The sequence below is a fragment of the Drosophila willistoni genome, unplaced genomic scaffold (assembly GCF_018902025.1).
Source record: "Drosophila willistoni isolate 14030-0811.24 unplaced genomic scaffold, UCI_dwil_1.1 Seg364, whole genome shotgun sequence".
NCBI lineage: Eukaryota > Metazoa > Arthropoda > Insecta > Diptera > Drosophilidae > Drosophila > Drosophila willistoni.
The window spans coordinates 64,754-84,900 of NW_025814311.1; the positions used below are offsets into that span (position 1 = coordinate 64,754).

General features: G+C 37.9%; 1 protein-coding gene across 1 annotated transcript; it reads left to right on the forward strand.

Annotated features, from left to right (window-relative positions):
* The first annotated feature begins 1,336 nt into the window (after positions 1 to 1,336).
* On the forward strand, positions 1,337 to 11,357 carry LOC6649940 (cilia- and flagella-associated protein 58). Its single transcript, XM_047012869.1, has 4 exons — positions 1,337 to 1,736; positions 10,262 to 10,440; positions 10,492 to 11,135; positions 11,186 to 11,357. Exons 1-4 carry the CDS (start codon positions 1,337 to 1,339, stop codon positions 11,328 to 11,330), a joined length of 1,368 nt encoding a protein of 455 aa, XP_046868825.1. The 3' UTR covers positions 11,331 to 11,357.
* Positions 11,358 to 20,147: the final 8,790 nt, after the last annotated feature.

Sequence of the window (20,147 nt, forward strand, 5' to 3'; positions counted from 1 at the left end):
GTTGCTCTCGTAGCAACTTCGTAGTCGCTTTACAGATGAAGCTGACGTATAAGTCGAGCCCAATGCACTTCGGCTTTCGTTTGAAGTTACTAAACGACGGTTTTTGTCGCTCGAAAGAAGATTGTCGAAAGATGTGGAATTAAGAAACATGTACCTAAAATTTAGGAAGAATATTTTTCAATGGGACACATGTCAGAAACTGATAATAAAATTCCCATTCATCCACACTATTTCATTCCACATCAGGTAATATTAAGACCTCAAAGCACGTCGACGAAACTTCGTGTTGTATTCAATGCATCATGCAAAACTTGTGTGTTTGACAAAGTTGGGTGAGATGATTGAATTGTTACATCCAAAAGCTGCTGAAGTTATTAGGCACGCTTTTTATGTTGATGACATGTTGACTGGTGCTGGTTGCGTTGAGGATCATCTGACAATCAGCACGCTTTGAGTTAACCAAATGATTCTAAAACAGTTCAGCAGTCTCCGCTTCCCTTAGCACAGCAACGCCGATAACAATTTCAGAATTAGATTCAACCAAGGCACTTGGTGTTGTTTGGTTAACTGGGGAAAACGTATTCCAATTCCAGATCGATGACTCGTTTATGAGCCTCCGAGCAACAAAACGGAACATTCTCTCAGTGACATCTCGTTTATTTGATCCGTTAGATTTATTAAGTCCCCTAATTATTAGAGGAAAAATCTTAATGCAAGAGCTGTGGCTCAAGGGACTTAAATGGGACGAATCAATTACAACGAATTTAGAGACAGCATGGAACGAATTAAAATAATCCATATTAAATTAAAGAAAATAATTCCACGATTCGTCCATACAGAACCTTAATCACCGATAGAGATTCATGGATTTGAGGTATGAGTATGGATGTTGTATATACGTTCGAGTCAAAACTGGGGAAGGTTTCGAAATCTAAAGTAGTAAGTAATTGAATTGAATCAGTAATATTTTAAAGGTACCAATTAAGCGTGCATTCCTTTGGTCGGATTCGGAAATAACTACATTGGATACAGGCACACCCATCGACCTGGCCACATTCGTTTCGAACAGGGTGGCTGAAATTCAAGAGTGGTCAGAGAACGTAGTTTGGCCCAATGTGCGAACAAAAGAAAACCCAGGTTGACATAGTTTCACGAGGTTGTGATGGTGATGATTTATTTAACTCGATTTAGTTAAGAGGTCCAGAGTTTCTTAGTAATGTGAGTGGCCTACCATCTAGGATGTACAACTTTCGGTTTTCTTGTAAAGCGGTTCATTTGGATTAAGTGTCTCATTTAAGTACATTTCTTATTCTACAGTTCGAGAATTAGCATCAAGATGCGGATGCGAATTTGCGTTCATACCAAGAGCGCCGCACTTCGGGGGTCTATGCTACTCCTACATACGGTAGCCAACGCCAGCCAAACAGCAGAGGAGATGGAGAAGGTGCTAGTGGCAGTCGAGGACACATTTAACTCCACTTGGGGTAATAAGCCAGGACCCGAACGACGGCGAGGCTATAACACCCGGACACCTGTTGCATGTCGGAGGACCGGTGAGGGCACTGCCGCACCAGGGGACTCCGGACAAGGGGAGTCGCAGCGGCTGCTTGAAGCGATGGCGAGCTGTCTCGTAGTTCAAGCGGGCGTCCTGACAGCGATGGTCCCGGGAGTATGTTCTAGGGCATCAAACATTTTACCGCCGCAGCAGTGGATGAACGCTCGAGTGGTGCCCACAAGTGTCGCGCCGGACGGCTCGATCAGGGTCGTCCTACAAAACAGCGATCCACAAGTTGGCAACTTGCCGATTTTCTGAAGGCCTTATAGCCCTTCAAGGGGCCGATGTTAGCGCAGATAAGCGCTAGTGTATTGTTCGTGTCGTCGTTTAATGTTTGATGTTGGAGTTGGGGGCGAGCCGAGAGCGTGAGAGTCGCATGAAACGAATTCGCCATAGGGTGAAATGGTATATTAAAGTCGCCAAAATGTATGTAACAGGCAAAAGGAAGATTTTCCGGAACCCTCAAAGGGTTACGCCACCCCTGAAAAAAATAAAAAACAATTTTTTTTTTTTGGCTCTAAAAATCCTCTATAGAGGATTAAGAATCTTTTACACTTTACATCATATCGGTATTCGAATTAGTTCCGAAGTTACAGCGTTTAGAAGTGAGCGCGGCCGAGTCGGCCCCGACGCGGTACATTGTTTTCTTTTGCGTTTTTCTCGAAACTATTTTTTTTGAACCGGGGTGTCAAATATCTCCGAATCTACTGGACCGATTTGGCTTAAATTTTTACCACATATTCTTTACAGTGTTGGGTTGGATTTTTTGATTTAAGGTCCTGTTGGAAGTTATGAATTTTTTTAGCCAAAAATGTTCACCGAAAAACAGCGCCATTTTGCCAAAAAAAATTGGAAAAAAAAATCGTACGTGGGCGGATAGCCATAGCCTTATATCTCCGCCATTTGGTTTAAAAAAAATTTTTTTTTCAAATATTCTTTAAATTACCCTCTGTGTATAATAAAAGTTTTTTCCTAAATTGTATACTGGCCGCACAGCAAAAATTCATTTTTTCACCTGTTTTTGGACCTCAGGGGTGGCGTAACCCCTTAACGCCCCGCAATTTAACTCAAATAAATATATAAATTTTCTTATTTATGCACTTGTACGCTTTCTGAAACTTTTCTTTTAATATTTCTATATTCTGGTCCATTTGAAATTCTGTTACTTTTGGTTTTATTTTTATGGCATAATTAATTAAATTAATTTCGTTCTCTTAGTATTTAATTTTTTTTTTTATATAATAAAAAAAAGAATTTTTGTTTTTTTTTTTTCAATTTATTTAAGATTCTATTTTCTAAAATTTAATTGTTTCCAAAAAAAAAATATATTTTATAGGGTATTTAGATTTCGTTGTTGGGCAAATTTGATCTTGTGGAGCTTGGTGCGATCAGAAAGCTTTATGTGTGCTTGCAAGCTTGAGCTTTTTTTATTAAACTTTTTTCAAAAGCTTGCTTTGATCGCGGCAAGCCTTACAAGTGTGCTTAATTTGTTGGTGCACTTATGAATGGACATGTTTGACATGTGGTCTTTTTTATGGTATGTTGGGGTATTCCGGATATCCGTAAACTAAGAGAAAATTTAGAAAAGGCAATGATGTTGGATTTGAGTTAATAGATGGTATAGTGTACAAAAGAAATGCTAAGGAAAGACTGTGTTTGTATGCACCGGCTCACATGCAAGGGGAATTAATAAGAAGGTGTCTCGAGAAACTAGGTCACTTAGGCGTTGAGAAATGTGTAAACAATTTGAAAGAAAAGTACTGGTTCCCGTTAATGAATACAAAGGTTGAGGCGTTTATAAAAGATTGTCTGCCGTGTATTCTACATAGTGTTCCAAGAACGATACATAACAGAACCTTGCATAGTATTCCGAAGAGTCCGATTCCATTTGATACTATTCATGTTGACCACTTAGGTCCCTTACCGACTGTTACATCAAAAAGAAAGCACCTTTTGGTAGTGATTGACGCAGTGATACAAAGTTTGTCAAATTGTATCCCGTAAATTCCACTAAATACATACAATTTGATAAGTTAATTTTATTTTGTGTTAGCAGGAAAAGATTTTTTTTTGTTTTTGGCACTTATACCGTAACCAGTCATTTTGACTGGGTATATGATTGATATGCAAATATTTTATATTTTGCCCTTTTAGGAAGTTCCCTTGTTTGAAACATCACTGTTTGTAAGTTTGTTTACACATCCCTGAATATCTCACTGCTGAATATCAGTTATCAAGCTGAAGAAAGGCAAATGAAAATCACCGTCCAGTAACGCAGAATCCCCAGCCTGTACGTAAATGGTGCCAAATAGGGCATTGTAACAACAATACATGATTTTTTTGATTAAAACTAAAAACAATTGATGCATTTTTATTATTTTATTTATATTTTTTTATTTCTCATTAAATCTTTTAAAGGATTACGAATTTTAATATAAAATAATAAGACTTTTCTTAACCAGTCAAAAATTCGGCATCAGAAGCCGAAAGAGGAAAGAGAGAGACAGACAGAAACAGTGCCCGAAACAGTGATCGGAACAATGAGCGAATAAATCACAGAAGCAGTGCCCGAAACAGTGATCGGAACAGTGAGCGAAGAAATCACAGAAGTAGCGACCGAAACAGCGCTTGACCTAATAAACAAAATTGAAACAGTGGAAACGGAACAAGCGATGGCTAACGCCGTGGAAATGCAAAGTCAATTGCAACAGATGATGCAATTGCTGACGCTTAAAATACAAGTCGACGAACAGCGAGAAAGCCAAGTCCATATGGCATCGAATTGCCTTGAAAACATTGTTGGAGAATTTAATGGAACTGGCCCAAGGAAATGGTTTGAAGTTTTCGAGTACAATGCAGATGCATTTGAGCTTAACGAAAAGCAAATGTACGCACAAGCGAGAGGCAAGATGAAAGGTGATGCCAAACTGTTTTTGGAATCAGTAAGTGTTAACAATTATGCCAATTTGAAAAGTTGTCTAATCGAAGAATTTGAGTGTGAATTAAATAGCGCTGAAGTCGACTAACGGTTGACAGGAGTCGATTCAGGAATATATTCTCACTATGAGAAAGATCGCCTCTGATGGGGATGTAGAAGAGTCAGCTGTTTTGCGATACATCGGAGACAATCTGTTTCTTAAGAGCGAATTCATTTTGACTGGTTATATGATCGATATGCAAATATTTTATATTTTGCCCTTTTAGGAAGTTGCCTTGTTTGAAACATCACTGTTTGTAAGTTGGTTTACACATCCCTGAATATCTCACTGCTGAATATCAGTTATCAAGCCGAAGAAAGGCAAATGAAAATCACCGTCCAGTAACGCAGAATCCCCGGCCTGGTCGTAAATGGTGCCAAATAGGGCATTGTAACAACAACAAAACATGATTTTATTTGATTAAAACCAAAACACAATTTTTATTATTTTATTTATGTTTTTTTATGAGAAATAAATCTTTTAAAGGATTACGAATTTTAATATAAAATATTAGGACTTTTCTTAACCAGTCAAATTGACTGGCTCTGTATAAATAGGTATACAAATTTCTTGGTAAATCTAGTGTTGGAAACAACTTAAAAACACATAACGAAAAAGACATATATATAAATAAATAAATATATATAAATAAATAAATACATACATATAAATAAAAAAAATTGCACTAGTTACTCGGTTCGAGTTCGTCCTATTCAATTATTCGTCGGACCCTATGCTGTATTTTGTGCCTGCTCTGTTTCTACGTTTATAATAGCATCTCTATAATGCTCGCCATAAATACCTCCTGGAATTCTGCGTAGCTTGATGAGGTTCTTCTATTAGTGCCGGCATAAATAGTAGGAAAAGCCAATTCTTCACAATCGGAATTTCTTCTTCAAATATCATATCTAAGGGCCTTTGCCCTTCTCCTGGAGCTATGGTTATTCTATGTATTCACTAGTGTATGCATCATCTACCTGAATATTTTTTAAGATTTTTTCCTGACCGCCGGGTTTGAGCTCCCAACCTTCCTCTACAGGATTGTCTTCGTTTATAATTTGAGCAGATTCTTCATTTTCATATAGAATTCCTTCTACAAAATGTCTTCTTCTTCACTGGCATAAAATGTAACTACTTCGGATTCATAAGAATCAAGCCTTTGCTCATTAATTGTAATATTATGTTTCCTGTACAACTCTGTATTAACTAAAAATCTAAGTGGCCTTTCGATTCTAGCGGGTCTGAAGGGTTCTTCCATAAAAGCGTGTCCTATTTATCATAAAAGGAAAACGAGGAGAAATGACACGTTTTTCTACAATTGGCAAATCTAAAAGACATTCTGGACGTGTGTTTCTTGAAATATGAGCAAACCAAGTGGAACGTATGTAAAATTGCCATCAGTAGGAGGAAACGATTTTACGAGACCTTACCTTAACGAGACTTTATCTTAACTTTAAGAGGAAACCAGAGACGTTTACAACAATAACATATCTGAAATGACTCTGAGCTTGACTTCTCTGTTAAATTTAGTAATGAGAGATTCTAAATTAGGTCGGAAAGGTATTCGCACGTTCCTGCCTATTTCGCAATGCATTTCTCCTATTTTCTGCTATTCTATTTTCACTAACGTTTCTATACTGACTAACTCGCATGCTTCGTTCTGCGTGCTGCGTGATCTACGTGCATTATTTTTTTCTTTGTTCTTGCTCGTTAATGTGGGGTATCATTCCACTTTGTGTACGGCCTACCGTATTGCGTGCCTGTTCTGTCTGCCTATGATGCACTCGATCGTCGCACCCTATGCTCTACTGTATTTTGTGCCTGCTCTGTTTCTCTATTGTTAGTTTCCTCTACGATTTGGCCGCGGTCGCGTATCTACTGCCTGTTCTGCCTGACTATTCGATGGACTCGATCGTAGCAACCTATGCTCTACTGTATTTTGTCCCTGTTCAATTTGCCTATAACCCAAACTTGTTCTACGATTTGTTCTTCGTTGCTTGCCGGATGCCCAAATGCAACGTTTCCTAACGCCCATTGAACCTGACTCCACAGTGTACCAAAATTCGACCGCAATCGGTTCAGTAGTTTCTGAATGCATAGCGATTGTATGGTACTCAACATATGAGACTCGAGAACGTGGTTAAGAAGCTAAAGTGCAAGTAGAAAAAAAGTGGAAAAATCTCGTACTGGATTGCCTATGGCGATTTACAGGAGAACCCTTCGTCACTCTCCTCAGTATGACCGAATTCGGTTTTTGGGAAAAGACCCAGCTCGTGGTCCTCGAAACTGTCGGCACTGAGCGCGTGTGCCCCTTGACAAACGCCGCACCTGAAGCAATTGGAACTGCGTTCTAAATCGGATGGTGCTGCTGTCCTTAGAGACATCTTCGGACTGCTAGAAGGAGGTCCACAGAGAACCCATCCGAACATCGTCTCGATCCCCACGAAAGAATCACATTCTTTATTATTCGTTCCCCAAGGAATAGTCCATAATCCAGTAATCCAATAATCCAAGCACCAAATCCACAGGAGCTCTTTGGTGAAATTGCGGATCAGCGAGCGGAAGGTCAAGCGAATCCTGCTTCACCTTATTCGGGACGGCGCGGGACGAAAGTGCTTCAGCTACACTAGGCAATACCACGGGGACTGCTTGGAACTGTCGCAGCGGTTCGTCAGGAGGAGAAACCTGTAAGCGGCACACATTGTCGCCGCTACCAGCATCGCATTGCCCAATGCCGCGAATGCTAGATACTTTGCAGCTTGGGGGATTAATCAATTCAAGCATTCTTTGGGAAATAAAGGACGCTTCGGATCCCATATCAATCAAAGCGCGGATTTGAAACTGGTTGCCACGATGATGAATAGTTACCCTCGCAGTACCCAGGAGGCCAGTGTTGCGAGGGGAGGCTTCCCACGTTTACATGAGGGCTGCTGGAAGAATCGGAGGACGCAGGATTCGGAATTATACAAGCATCAGGTGCTGAACTCTCTTGCACTTGAGCGGCAAAGGCCTGAGCTCGTGCCGTAGGTTTTCGGCATACGGATGGAAAGGTCTGACCGCTAGAGCTTGGTTGAAAGACATCTGTGGCGTCTAGTACACGGTGGCGATCAGTTAGGAATCGATTCAGACCGTCCCAGGATGAGACGGCGGTCTTATTTGGAACGCACTGTTCCCACAACAGAAGGGTGGATTTGGGCATTTGGTTGGTACAGATTGCTATGAGAAGGATATCCCAATTGTCTGTACGAGCCCCGGAACGCTTAAGACCGGTTAAGCAACCTTGAATTGACGTCTGCAGTTATCTCAACGCTTTGCCAGACTCTTGGGTTACAGCTGGGATCTGTAGAAGCTGCTTGAGCCAAGCGGCTCATAATCAATTATCGATTATTTTCGTATCGCGCAGTGAGATTACCCCACGCAGACTGGAACCCTTCATTGGTCAAGGGTGACCTAGAAACAATGGCTCCGGCTTTACAGCGAGTTTTGCAACTTAAGTGGTAAAGTTTCTCCACTTCTGTTAGGCTTGGATTACGGATAAAAATCACGGTAAACAAATAACGGAATGTAGGCTAAGCCAGGCTGTCTCCGTTGAAGATTTCGACTTCGCACGGGGGACTTGTGCGGCTCTTATGGGTGGAATCGACGGAGAGCCTGACTGGTGGAGGAGTCATTTTCGCGGACAACTGCTCGATTCGCTCTCCAAACAATATACAATAACAATACAATAACAATATTCATATTTAGCTTTAATTCTAGCTATGTGCTTCGGACTATCATCGTTATTTTGAGCCATCAAGGCCTTATGACATCGTGAAAACTGCCTCGACTTTTGCTTAAAGTGACTTAAGCTGGTCTAAGTGTATTTTAATGGAGACCAGTGGCACATCGCCAGCTAAAGACTGGGCCTCGCGAGCCTCGAACGCCGTTAATGCCTCGCACACGGTAACAAAGATATCGTAGAGTATTCTCTAAGCTATTACGAATCGAATGGAAACAAATAACTTCGTGGAATTAGAGCTCTCAAGCGAGGAGATCGAAAAAAAAAACTCTGAATTAATTTTCATTAAACGGACTAGATGAATTTCATGGATCTGTGAGGAAAAAATCAAAATGCACCAAGACAAGACAAAATATTAATTCCATATAAATAAAATTGTAAATATTTTTTTTTGCACAATACGAAAATCACGATGGAAAAAATGGATGTCGTGACCGAGTCATGGCTTGGCTCAAGTGTCAGCACTGATGTGACTTGAGTGTCAGCACTGATCGGGAGTCAGCTGTAATGCCGTTGTTTGTTTTGTGAATTTAATTAATTTTAAATTGTTTAACGAAGATCACGATTTCCTGCTTTAATTATGTAGGTTTCGAATTATTAAATTGCGGAAAGCCAATCGGAGTGGCTGCAATTAATTTTGTGTGTATGTATGTGCTTACCGCGGCAAAAATTATTACATATGTATGTACATATTTGTGTATGTACATATGTATGTATGGATGTACAAAGTATTTGATCAGCCCGTGGCGTGTGCTTTACACGTATATATGTACATGCATATGTATTCGGTTTACAGAGCTGTTGATATTAGTAGTGGGAGTTCGTTATTATCTGGTGACAAGGGATCTTGATTTTTATTGGTTTATAGATTTTTACCTACTAAGCGTTCTCACTCATATCCATCCGGGACCAACGCGTTCAGCACCTCTTAATCGTGTGAGCCGAACGGCTAATAAAGACAAAAAAATTTAGTTTTGAGGCTTCATTTTATTTATTATAATTTTCACAGATGAATTTGAATTCAATTACCATATCTACTCCAATAATATGTCTATACATTAGAGGTGTTCTTATTTTCAATAATTAAAAACTCACCAAGTGCCATCACTTTTTTTTTTGTAAAAACATTTCAATTTTGCTCCGGATGTTACCTAAAGTTTACAGTGTGATGCTCCCAAACTAGCATACATAGATCATACTAATATCATAAGAGGGAGCAAGTTGGCATATGTTTCGCACATTTAAATTAGTGTTGCAAGCGATCTTTGAACAAAAGCTATTTACATCTGCAGCAGAAGTTCCGATATTGCAAAGATTTTCCAAATAATGGCCAAATTTAAAGGAGAATTAAAAAAGTGGCGCTGCAAATAAAACAATTCATGTCCAAATTTGTGAAGCTGAACGCCAAGACTTCACGAAATGTTTGTCTTTGAAATAAGCTAATCGACCACAAAAATTTCCTACACTGGATTTATAGAATGTAACAAAACATTTGAATTCAGGAAAGGTTTGACATAATTCCCGGATCGCCTGGTCGTAAATGATATAGACGACAGAGGAGTCATATTAATGCAGGAAATCAACAGAGTTCTCAAACTACGAGAAAGAAAAGCGCAATTATTGTTTCAAGTTGTTGAAGCTTACAGAAAATATTTTATTTTATTGGATGTATGTTTTGCCGGCTCGATGTCAAATTTTTTGTTATTTCTTTCCGATATATTTTAACCACTCATCAGTCGTTGTCTTCAGGGCAACTATAAAAACATTTAATTATGAGGCGTTCTTTACGTTGTATGTTGAGTTACAGTTACAATTTCATTTTCTTCTTCTTCCCCCATCACCTTTGCAAATCAATTGTCAATTCCCAATTTTAATATTGAAAATATTTTTTATTGCTAATACAGAACCATTTTAGTAATTTGCTTTCTGTCTTTTTTTAAATTCCATCAGATCAAATCACTCTAAAGTCGAGTCAAGTGAATGACCTAACGGAAAAGTTGTATGAAAAACAACGAGAAGTTCATAACTTCAAGAAACAACTGGAGTCGGTTCATTCCGAAAAAATGATGTTACAGCGGAATTTAGAAAATACTACCCAAGAGAGGGACAATTTTCGAATTCTTCAGTCGGTATGTACAACTAAATAATATAATATTTGTAAATATCACATATTCCTTTAGAAATCAGGGCATCAAATACAACAACTGACAACAGAAATTAGTTCAAATGAGATCAAAATAAATTCACTGAATCTGAAAATTGAACATTTATATAATAATGTCAAAGAAATGCGATCAGAACTTAAAAACAAAGAGAATTTAATATCCAGCTTACGGAAGGATTTACGAGAAATGAAGTGTAAGAATGAAATGCTGTCCAAGACAATCTCAAACGATGAGCATAGGTTTATGAAAATGGGACACGAACTTGAAGAAATGAGAAAGGAACGTAATTTAGTTGGATTGCAAATGGTTCGCCGCAATGATGAAATTGTTGTTATAAAAGAAAAGCTTCAAATAGCACAAAATGCGCTCGATAACGGTACAACTCAATACAATCAACGTGTAGATGATATAAGATTGTTGAAAAAGGAAATATCTAATTTGTATACAGAACATGACTGCTTAAAACATGCCATTCAAAGCACAGCTGATATGAGAAAAGAAATAGTCCGTCTTCAGCGTGCTTTAAATCAGGAGCGGATACGGATTCGCGCTCTTACAGAGGACGCAAAGACACCTACTGCAGTACACAGATGGCGCATTTTAAAGGGGGAGGATCCCAAGAAGTATGATTTACTTGAAAAATTACAAGTTCTTCAAAAGTAAGTTTTTTTTTTATATAAGTCCTATATATTGAAGCTTCCACTTGCAGAAGGGCACTTCGTCAATCAATTGAAAATTCGAATATAAAAAATCGTTTGGCAGAAACCCAGAAAACAAATGAAACGTTAAAGCGAATGCTATCTCACATGCCAACTGTGGAAATCAAACACAAATTAGTTGTGCAGCAGGTTTGATTCTTTTTAAATATAGCTATAAGTATTATGTTAATCGACAGCTAATCGTTTATTTTTATAAATCACGCATATAATTATTTTTATTGATACCAATTTGTTTAAGGCAATTTATAAGCATTGCACGCTGGATATATGGCAGTGTTGTTAATTTTTTTTTATAGTTTTGTTGTTCGTATTTTTGGCTAAGGCCATCGAATTATGAAGCGCAACTTCTGGTGTCTGCCACGGGGAAGTGTTTTAAACTGCTTCTTGAATAAAAATCAGAGGGCCGGGGGTAACTTTGACCGCGTAAAAGTTTGTATACTCTAGCAACTTTTATGGTAACTCTTTCCTTACCTATAGCCATCAACATGGGAAAACGTTCAAGCTAAAAAGGTTAATGTTTGCGAAAGAACGGAGTACAATCTTAGCAAAGGAAAAAACGAAGATATTGATCAAAGTCACTGTTTTCCTATGGGGGAGCTATATGATATAGTAACCCGATCTTCATCAAATTCGGCACAGTCATTAGCAGATATATTAAACTAACAAATGTTTAATTTGAAAGCAATGGCGTCAAAAGTAACGAAGTTATTGACAAAACTAACTGTTTTCCATCGATCGTTCCCATGGGGGCTATATGATATAGGCACCCGATCTTGATCAAATTTGGCACAGTCGTTTATATGTGTAGTTAACTCACCAATATTAAATTTCATGACAATGGCTCAGAAAATAACGATTTATTAAGAAAAGTCACTATTCGTGGCTTTGCCATTTGTATGGTAGCCTGCAGTATATACAAACCTACTACAATTTCATCTCTGTATAGGAGGAGTTTGCGTTGATCCAGACGGACGGACGGACAGACATGGCTATTTGAACTCATCGGAGTGATCAAGAATATATATACTTTATATGGTCGGAGATGCTTCCTTCTATGCGTTGCACACTTCTGACCAAAATTAAAGGGTATAAAAATGACCCATTGTGACAGGTACTTTGAAAAAATAAACAACAGGCACCCTAGCATAGTCCAAGACTTAATTGAAGTTTTTAGGAGCGAGGGAAGTACCTCACCTCAACGCTCCATAAACTTAGTACAAATTAGGTTAGCTTACCTTGACATAACGGGCGAAGATTTCCCAGTCAAAGGAGGCACTAGGGTACAGATGAGTTTCATTCTCACGGTACCATATGTATGCTGTTTTTCAAACGCAGCAGGCACACTGCGTTTCTACCTAATGGAGGAACCAAAGCAGTAAAGAACTAAATACATCCATAATCAGTTAAATAGGCTTAGGCAGTTAGTGTAGAATATGGATAAAGCAGAAACAAAAAAGCTCCAAAAATATTTACCTTTCCTTGATTTCCTGATACAATCAGGTGAAACAAATCACAAATACAAGGAAATAAGGTATTGGATAGCCCACAACTACAAATTTCAAAAAAATATTGTAGATCTTATGGAAAAATCAATAAAAGTAGCTTATAGTAGATTATTAGCTATAAGACTCCTTTAAGAAAAGACGTGCCCTGATGGGTCCACAAACTTTTCAAGGACTCAATTGCGGTGATAAACATATCAGAATCGAGTGCAGAACCAATAGATTTAACAGACTCAGATGTAGAAATAATAAACATAGAATAGTAAAACCTTAAACATTTTCAAAATTTTTTTCTTAAATTAACAACAGGTCTAAACGACAAATTAAATGGGTTCTCAAGAATCCAAAATTAATCTTAGAAATTAATCTTAACAAACTATAATTACTTGGGATGATATAATAGGAAAAGCTAGAATACACGCACAAGAATTAACTAAATCTTGTAAGTGCCTCTCGCAGAATAGAGAAACATCCCAAGACACAGTAACCAAACACACGAAGATAATAACCGAGAATCTTCAAGCTATTAGAGCAGTATTAACTGAACACTATAGCAAACTAGAGACATGGCAAAAAACAGCCGCAAATGCGTTCTATTGATGATTGCAAACAAAAAGCAATAACTGTGCTAAACAGACACAATATTGAATTTAAACAAACATCTGATTTAGAAACTTCAATAGTACTGGAAGAAAAAACGCAACTAATGGCTGATGAAGAAATAAGTCAAGAAGAACCATCAGTGATAAGTCTTAACAAACCAATAATTCCCAAAGAAAACAACAAAATGGCACAAACGAGGGTAGAATTCATAACTACAGCCACCAAGCTGATACCATACTTCGATGGTGATAGTAAAAGTCTACCAGGTTTCATTGGAGCGCTTCGCGTTCTTGACACCATAAAAGAACCGCACGAAGCGGTAGCCATCCAACTCATAAAATCAAAATTTAAAGGTCAAGCGGATAATAGCCTAAGCTCAGAAAAAACGATTGATGAAGTAATACAAAGACTATCAACAATCTTCAAGGGTGACTCAGTAGATCTTTTAACAGCAAAAATTAAAAATCTGCAGAGAAACCCCAATAACTGTGTTTCATACACAAACGAAATTACTGAGTTGACCGATGCACTTAAAGGCTCAAATATTTCGGATGGTCTTCCAACTGAACAAGCAATAAAATATACTACCAAAGTGGCAGTAAATGCTATGGTAGGTCATACCAAAAGTCCAAGAGTCCAATTATTAATGGAATCAGGACACTTTCAATCAGCTAAAGAAGCAATCACTAGATTTACCACTCTTTCAGTAGAGTCGGGATCCACAGATAGCTTCCAAAATAATGCCATCTATTATGCCCAAAGAAACCGTGGTAATTATAATAACGAATATAATTATCGCGGTAGAGGCAATGGTCGTGGTTATTATAATAACTATAATAACAACAATAACGGCCAAAATTCCCATCAAAACAGGAATAATAATAACAGAGGCAACAACAGACGTTACAACAGGAATAATAGAGGTAACCGAGCAAATAACCAACAGAATGGTTATAACAATACCAATGTCCGAGTAGCACAAGATACTACTACGGGAAACTTCCAGACACCTCCAGATACTCAGCGCTAAATAAAAAAATATATACGGTTAATTTGAGTCTCAATAATTTCGTATTCAAAAATGTTTCAACAAATAAAAATTTAACATTTCTGATTGATACAGGTGCAGATATTTCAATTATAAAAGAAAATACGGATGGGAGAAGGGATAATAAAATCCAAAGGACTAGCCTCAATTGAGCTACAAACAAACAAATACATTATTCCATATAAATTTCATATACTTCATGAAGATTTCGCAATTCCCTGCGATGGAATAATAAGACTAGATTTCATGAAAAGATTTAATTGCCAATTAGATTACAATAGTTCCGAGAATTGGTTAATAATTAGACCACCAAATCTAACGTATCCTATCTATGTTCCAATAACATTTAGTTCTGATACTAACCGTGTTTTCCGGTAAGCCAGAAGAGTGGTTGTACATCATCACCAGACTGTAGGCACTGTGGAGCGAAGCCACCGAACACTTAATGAGTTCTTACGTTCATACATTTCAGTTGACACAACTGACCGGGATGTATGGATACGATACTTCGTGTATTGTTTCAATACAACACCCTTTATGACACATGATTATTGTCCATATGAATTGGTATTAGGTAAAACTTCAATTTTACCTAAACAATTTAATACTATAGACAGGATAAATCCACTTTATAATTTAGAAGAATATGGTAAGAACAGGCCTATAAAAGCACCAGAATTATGGTAGAACAACATAAAGCTAAAAATAAGGAGTTTATATGATAGAAAAATAAAAAATATTAAATCAGGAATAGGAAATGATGTTTTATTAAGAAACGATATTGCTTCTATTGTATTTCGGCCCAAATACTTAGGTTCTAATATTGATAGAGTACCAGTTCTACTCAGGCGACTGAGAATGGAGCGGTCTCAAGTGACAGAGAAGCTGATACACCAACGATGTCAACGCCATCAAGAGGCGACGGTTTGTCAGTGCAACAAACGATTCTTAATAGAATGTTCGAGAGTCACGCAGAAAACGGGAGGCAATTAAACGGCTCAGTAAAATTGATCCAGCTCCATGGTCCGTACCTGCGTTGGCGCAATCGACTATTCAAGGAGTGAGTCTACTGTTTCTGGCTAATACAGCTTCATAACGGATTGTGGACCCAAGGACAAATGAGTAACGCGGCTGGGAAGCAGCATGAACCTGTAAGCCAACTGCCGGCAACCGGACACTCGACGTTAAGCCCTGGAGTGCACTCTACGGATTTAGGACACAAGAAAACTTTGTCTTCGGAACAGATAGCGGCCCACCAAGTACTCAACAAAGACTTAACCGTGTTTTCCGGTAAGCCAGAAGAGTGGTTGTTCTGCTGTACATCACCACCAGACTGTAGGCACTGTGGAGCGAAGCCACCGAACACTTAATGAGTTCTTACGTTCATACATTTCAGTTGACACAACTGACCGGGATGTATGGATACGATACTTCGTATATTGTTTCAATACAACACCCTTTATGACACATGATTATTGTCCATGTGAGTTGGTATTTGGTAAAACTTCAAATTTACCTAAACAATTTAATACTATAGACAGGATAAATCCACTTTATAATATAGAAGAATATGCTAAAGAATCAAAATTTAGACTAGAACAGGCCTATAAAAGAACCAGAATTATGTTAGAACAACATAAAGCTAAAAATAAGAAGTTTATATGATAGAAAAATAAAAACTATTAAATCAGAAATAGGAAATTATGTTTTATTAAGAAATGATACAGGCCATAAGTTGGGAAACACACCCTATGTTCGGTTTCCCGTTGGATTGCATTTTGGGCATCGCGGCTGATATACATCTTTAGCGCCACACCCGTAGCAAAAGATACTGGTCGCAATTCCAAAACTTTGGACTAGTTGGGTTTGCTGTTATAGCAAGAACTTCCTCACAGAATTCTTTATCAATTGTTTGGTCTAACTTTTCATAGGTTTCAGTCAATTCTTTAACGTATGAACGGAGCGAGCCTGGTTTAAATGACCTCTACCTCTACTTGTAACTGTGAGCTGCTTATGATTTTCAGATGGAGTAACTCATGGTGAATACTGAATTTAGCATTTCTAATTAAGAGTGCTACCAACTGTTCTTCTGACATGCCTTGTTGAATTTTGTGTCCAATTTCGTAAAAGATTTGAAGATGTAGAGACAGACTTAGATATTGGGCCAAAATACAATAGAAGCAATAGAAGAAAGAGATAACATTTTAATTAAACGTCTGGATAATAGCGGACGTTGACGATACTATGCGCAGTACATTCAAGTGGCCCCTACGACACGAGGACCCTAAAACGCACGGCACGAGTTCATGCATAGCATAGTTAGAAGAACAACGACTAAGGGACAAAGGTATTAAAGGATGTCTACTCCGTCTCCATGGTACCGACAGATTTACCTGAGCTAGTAACTCAGGCGAGTCGATATCACCAATTAGGAGCTTGTGCATAAAAATAACACCAAGCATAATTCTTAAGCCACGAAGAGCAAATAGCAAGAACTGCTTTTCAACGGATTCAAGTCTAATCTGGTGCGACTCATATTAAGGTGACCAAATGCAAGATCCATACTCTAAAATAGGTCGGACAAGCGAAGTAAAAAGAACTTTAGTTGTATAGGGGTCATCAAATTCTTTTGACCATCTTTTAATGAAACCCAGGACACTCATGGGCTTTGCGACCGTGGTGGAAATATGGGTGTTAAAATTTAACTTATGGTCCATAAGTACGCCCAAATCATTAATATTATTGAGACGTTCTAAAGGACTATTGTTTAGAATATAAGTGACCAGTTGAGGAGAGTTACGAAAAAAAGTCATTACCTTACATTTGGGAGTGTTAAGATTTAGTAGATTAAACTGGCACCAGGATTGAAAGTTTTTAAGATCAGCTTGTAGCCGACTAAATGAATCTGTATCTTTATAAGTAAGACAAAGCTTGACATAGTCAGCATACATAAGCACACGCGAATGAACAATGACAGATGGAAGATCGTTATTGAATAGTGTGAAAATCAGAGGGCCAAGATGACTACCTTGAGGTACACCAGAAGTCACAGAAATGGAAACGGAAAAAGAAGACTTAAAAAGTACCTTCTGTTTTCTATTTGTTAAATATTCTCGAACCCAAGAAAGGAAAAGGGGTGGAAATCCAATGTCGCTCAGCTTAGAAAGTAATAGGGTATGATTAACGGAATCAAAGGCTTTGCTGAAGTCAGTGTATATGACATCAGTTTGTTTACCATTTTTGAACCCCTTGATAATTTATTGATGTAAATTCTAAAAGGTTAGTGGTTGTAGATCTACGTTTTACACACGTTTTGTTTAATAAAGCTGCAAAAATGTTGCAATTGAGAAGTTATAATTTTCTCAAAAGCTTTCGGAATAGCGGACAATTTTGAGATACCCCTATAGTTAGAGGCTTCGGACTTTTTGCCATTTTTATGCAGAGGAATGATATACGACTCCTTCCAAATAGACGGAAAAGAGGAAGATTCGAAAGACAATAGAAATAATTTTTAAATGGGTTTACATAATGCGTTTGCACAGAACCTGAGTACACATTCAGGATGCTAGACGCTTTTCCAGGGGAAATACAACTCAGTGCTCTGCTCGTTCCTGAATTGTCTAGGTCTACTCTTGGTCTTTCGAAGGTTTCTGATTCTTCTCTATTGGGGCTTTGTCTGATTGGTTGTTGTTGGCTAAGTTGAAGTGAAGCTAGATGTTTTTGTATGGAAGCCTTGAAAGCATCAAGTCTACTCTCTACTTGCTTTTGTTGCGATCAAGTATTAACTCCGGGATTGCTGCCGTGTTTAACTCTGCCTTTGCCTCTGCAGGGTTTTGTAGCTGATTTTCTTACATTTTGGTTAGAAGTATTAACACTTGCTGATCCTAACGCTAGTGAATTTAACTCTGCTAATGTGTTGTTGGAAAATGTTAGTTGTACGGTAATACAACTAGTCGCACATGTCGGACAAGCTGCAGTTGTCTTCGGATGCTCCACAAGACATTCGTTGTGAAATCTGTGGCTACATGGAGCGTTTGCTATCAGATCCGCCGCGTTCATTACTTCATTACATATACCGCAAAATGGATCTTCTATTGCCGGTTGGGCTTTATTTTCATTACTACGAAACATGTTAAATGTGTATGTTCCAATAAATTTTACTAAATATAAAAAAAACGGGAGGCAATTAAACGGCCCTGTAAAATTGATCCAGCTCCGTGGTCCGTACTGCGTTAGCGCAATCGACTATTCAAGGAGTGAGTCTATTGTTTCTGGCTAATACAGCTAACCTTCATAACGGATTGTGGACCCAAGGACAAATGAGTAACGCGGCTGGATTGCAGCTTGGACCTGGAAGCCAACTGCCGGCAACCGGACACTCGACGTTAATCCCTGGAGTGCACTCTACGGATTTAGGACACAAGAAAATTGCCATCGGAACAGATAGCGGCCCGCCAAGTACTCAACAAAGACTTAACCGTGTTTTCCGGTAAGCCAGAAGAGTGGTTGTTCTGCTGTACATCATCACCAGACTGTAGGCACTGTGGAGCGAAGCCACCGAACACTTAATGAGTTCTTACGTTCATACATTTCAGTTGACACAACTGACCGGGATGTATGGATACGATACTTCGTATATTGTTTCAATACAACACCCTTTATGACACATGATTATTGTCCATATGAGTTGGTATTTGGTAAAACTTCAAATTTACCTAAACAATTTAATACTATAGACAGGATAAATCCACTTTATAATTTAGAAGAATATGGTAAGAATATGCTAAAGAATCAAAATTTAGACTAGAACAGGCCTATAAAAGAACCAGAATTATGTTAGAACAACATAAAGCTAAAAATAAGAAGTTTATATGATAGAAAAATAAAAACTATTAAATCAGAAATAGGAAATTATGTTTTATTAAGAAATGATACAGGCCATAAGTTAGAACCTAAGTATTTGGGCCAAAATACAATAGAAGCAATAGAAGAAAGAGATAACATTTTAATTAAAGATAACAATCTGTTCATTAATTGGTTCTCCATCATACGGACTATGATGTAATGTACAGGAATTTTAGTTATTTTAAAATTCAACTGATTTCGATTATTTAGTATTTTTGTTGTTGTTATCGATATTTGGTATAGTGGTGAGAATCGAAATTTAGGTAACCAGCTGAAAAAACAATGAACTAAGTGGCAACGCCGGTTTCTAACAATTCTTTGGCAGCCATTCCGCCTACACAGCTAATGTTTGCTCCTGAGTCTAGCAAAGCTTTATATTTTCAGTTTTCTATCTTGATTTCCGTATATAATCGATCGTCAAACTGAGTAAAGATGGTTGAAACGATCTTATGGTGGCTAGCGAGAATCGCTTTCAAAAATTTTCTTATACTTTTATAGTTGAACTTCTGGGTTTTTTAATATAATTTACATAATCTATTCCTCCAAATATTCTTTCGCGTACCTTATTGTAGTTTTGCAAACGAACATGATAGGGTTCTTTTTTTCTTAAAATAGATTTTGTTTGTGTTTCCTGGGCTCTATTTACCATTTGGAAACTATATTCGACGGGTTTTACGGGTGTGTTTTGTGATGTTTGGGAAACACACCCTATGTTCGGTTTCCCGTTGGATTGCATTTTGGGCATCGCGGCTGATATACATCTTTAGCGCCACACCCGTAGCAAAAGATACTGGTCGCAATTCCAACACTTTTGACTAGTTGGGTCTACTGTTATAGCAAGAACTTCCTCACAGAATTCTTTATCAATTGTTTGGTCTAACTTTTCATAGGTTT

What these genes read in the sequence shown, in the direction of transcription:
- LOC6649940 (XM_047012869.1), top strand. Translation starts at nt 1,337, where the DNA reads ATGCGGATGCGAATTTGCGTTCATACCAAGAGCGCCGCACTTCGGGGG. An exon ending in CGCTCGAGTGGTGCCCACAA is followed by an intron (nt 1,737 to 10,261) that starts GTGTCGCGCCGG and finishes AAATTCCATCAG; the next exon opens with ATCAAATCACTCTAAAGTCG. An exon ending in AAATTACAAGTTCTTCAAAA is followed by an intron (nt 11,136 to 11,185) that starts GTAAGTTTTTTT and finishes TTCCACTTGCAG; the next exon opens with AAGGGCACTTCGTCAATCAA.